A 402-nucleotide genomic window follows, 5' to 3' on the forward strand; every position below is an offset into this window, starting at 1 on the left:
CGAGACAAAAACAGATACACAGCTGCGATTTAGGCGTAATGAAGGAAGGTCTCTTGGCTGTTCGTTTCCCTGCGTTGAAGATCCTGGAGATTCGGTTGGTCTTCGTGAGCAGGGCGCTATACACGACGGCGAAGCAGAAGCCAAGGCCAAACCGTTGGCATCCGCACACCACCGCTGTAGGCTAGGTTGGGGGAAAAATATTATTGCGTGATTTGGCGATGTTTAGGTAATTGGCTTTTATTTCATGGAGTTTAAAATTGGTATTTGTGAGGGAATGGAGTTTGTTTGCGCGTGAAAAGAAGAGTAAGTGGCCAAAGTGAAGTGAGGATTGAACCTGTTTATCATCTCCTCCAGTTTCCATGCTCTTGATTATCCGCTCACTACCTCCCTTCTTCTTCTTCT

General features: G+C 46.5%; 1 protein-coding gene across 1 annotated transcript in view; it reads right to left on the reverse strand.

Moving 5' to 3' along the window:
- Positions 1-402, reverse strand: part of LOC119585378 (metabotropic glutamate receptor 8-like) — a 54,086-nt gene that overhangs the window by 26,497 nt on the left and 27,187 nt on the right. Inside the window, exon 12 of the mRNA XM_037934045.1 lies at positions 7-181. Within this exon, the coding sequence (XP_037789973.1) occupies positions 7-181 (175 nt within the window). The remainder of the gene's footprint in view (positions 1-6; positions 182-402) is intronic.

Source organism: Penaeus monodon, chromosome 19, assembly GCF_015228065.2.
Source record: "Penaeus monodon isolate SGIC_2016 chromosome 19, NSTDA_Pmon_1, whole genome shotgun sequence".
In the NCBI taxonomy this organism is placed as follows: domain Eukaryota; kingdom Metazoa; phylum Arthropoda; class Malacostraca; order Decapoda; family Penaeidae; genus Penaeus; species Penaeus monodon.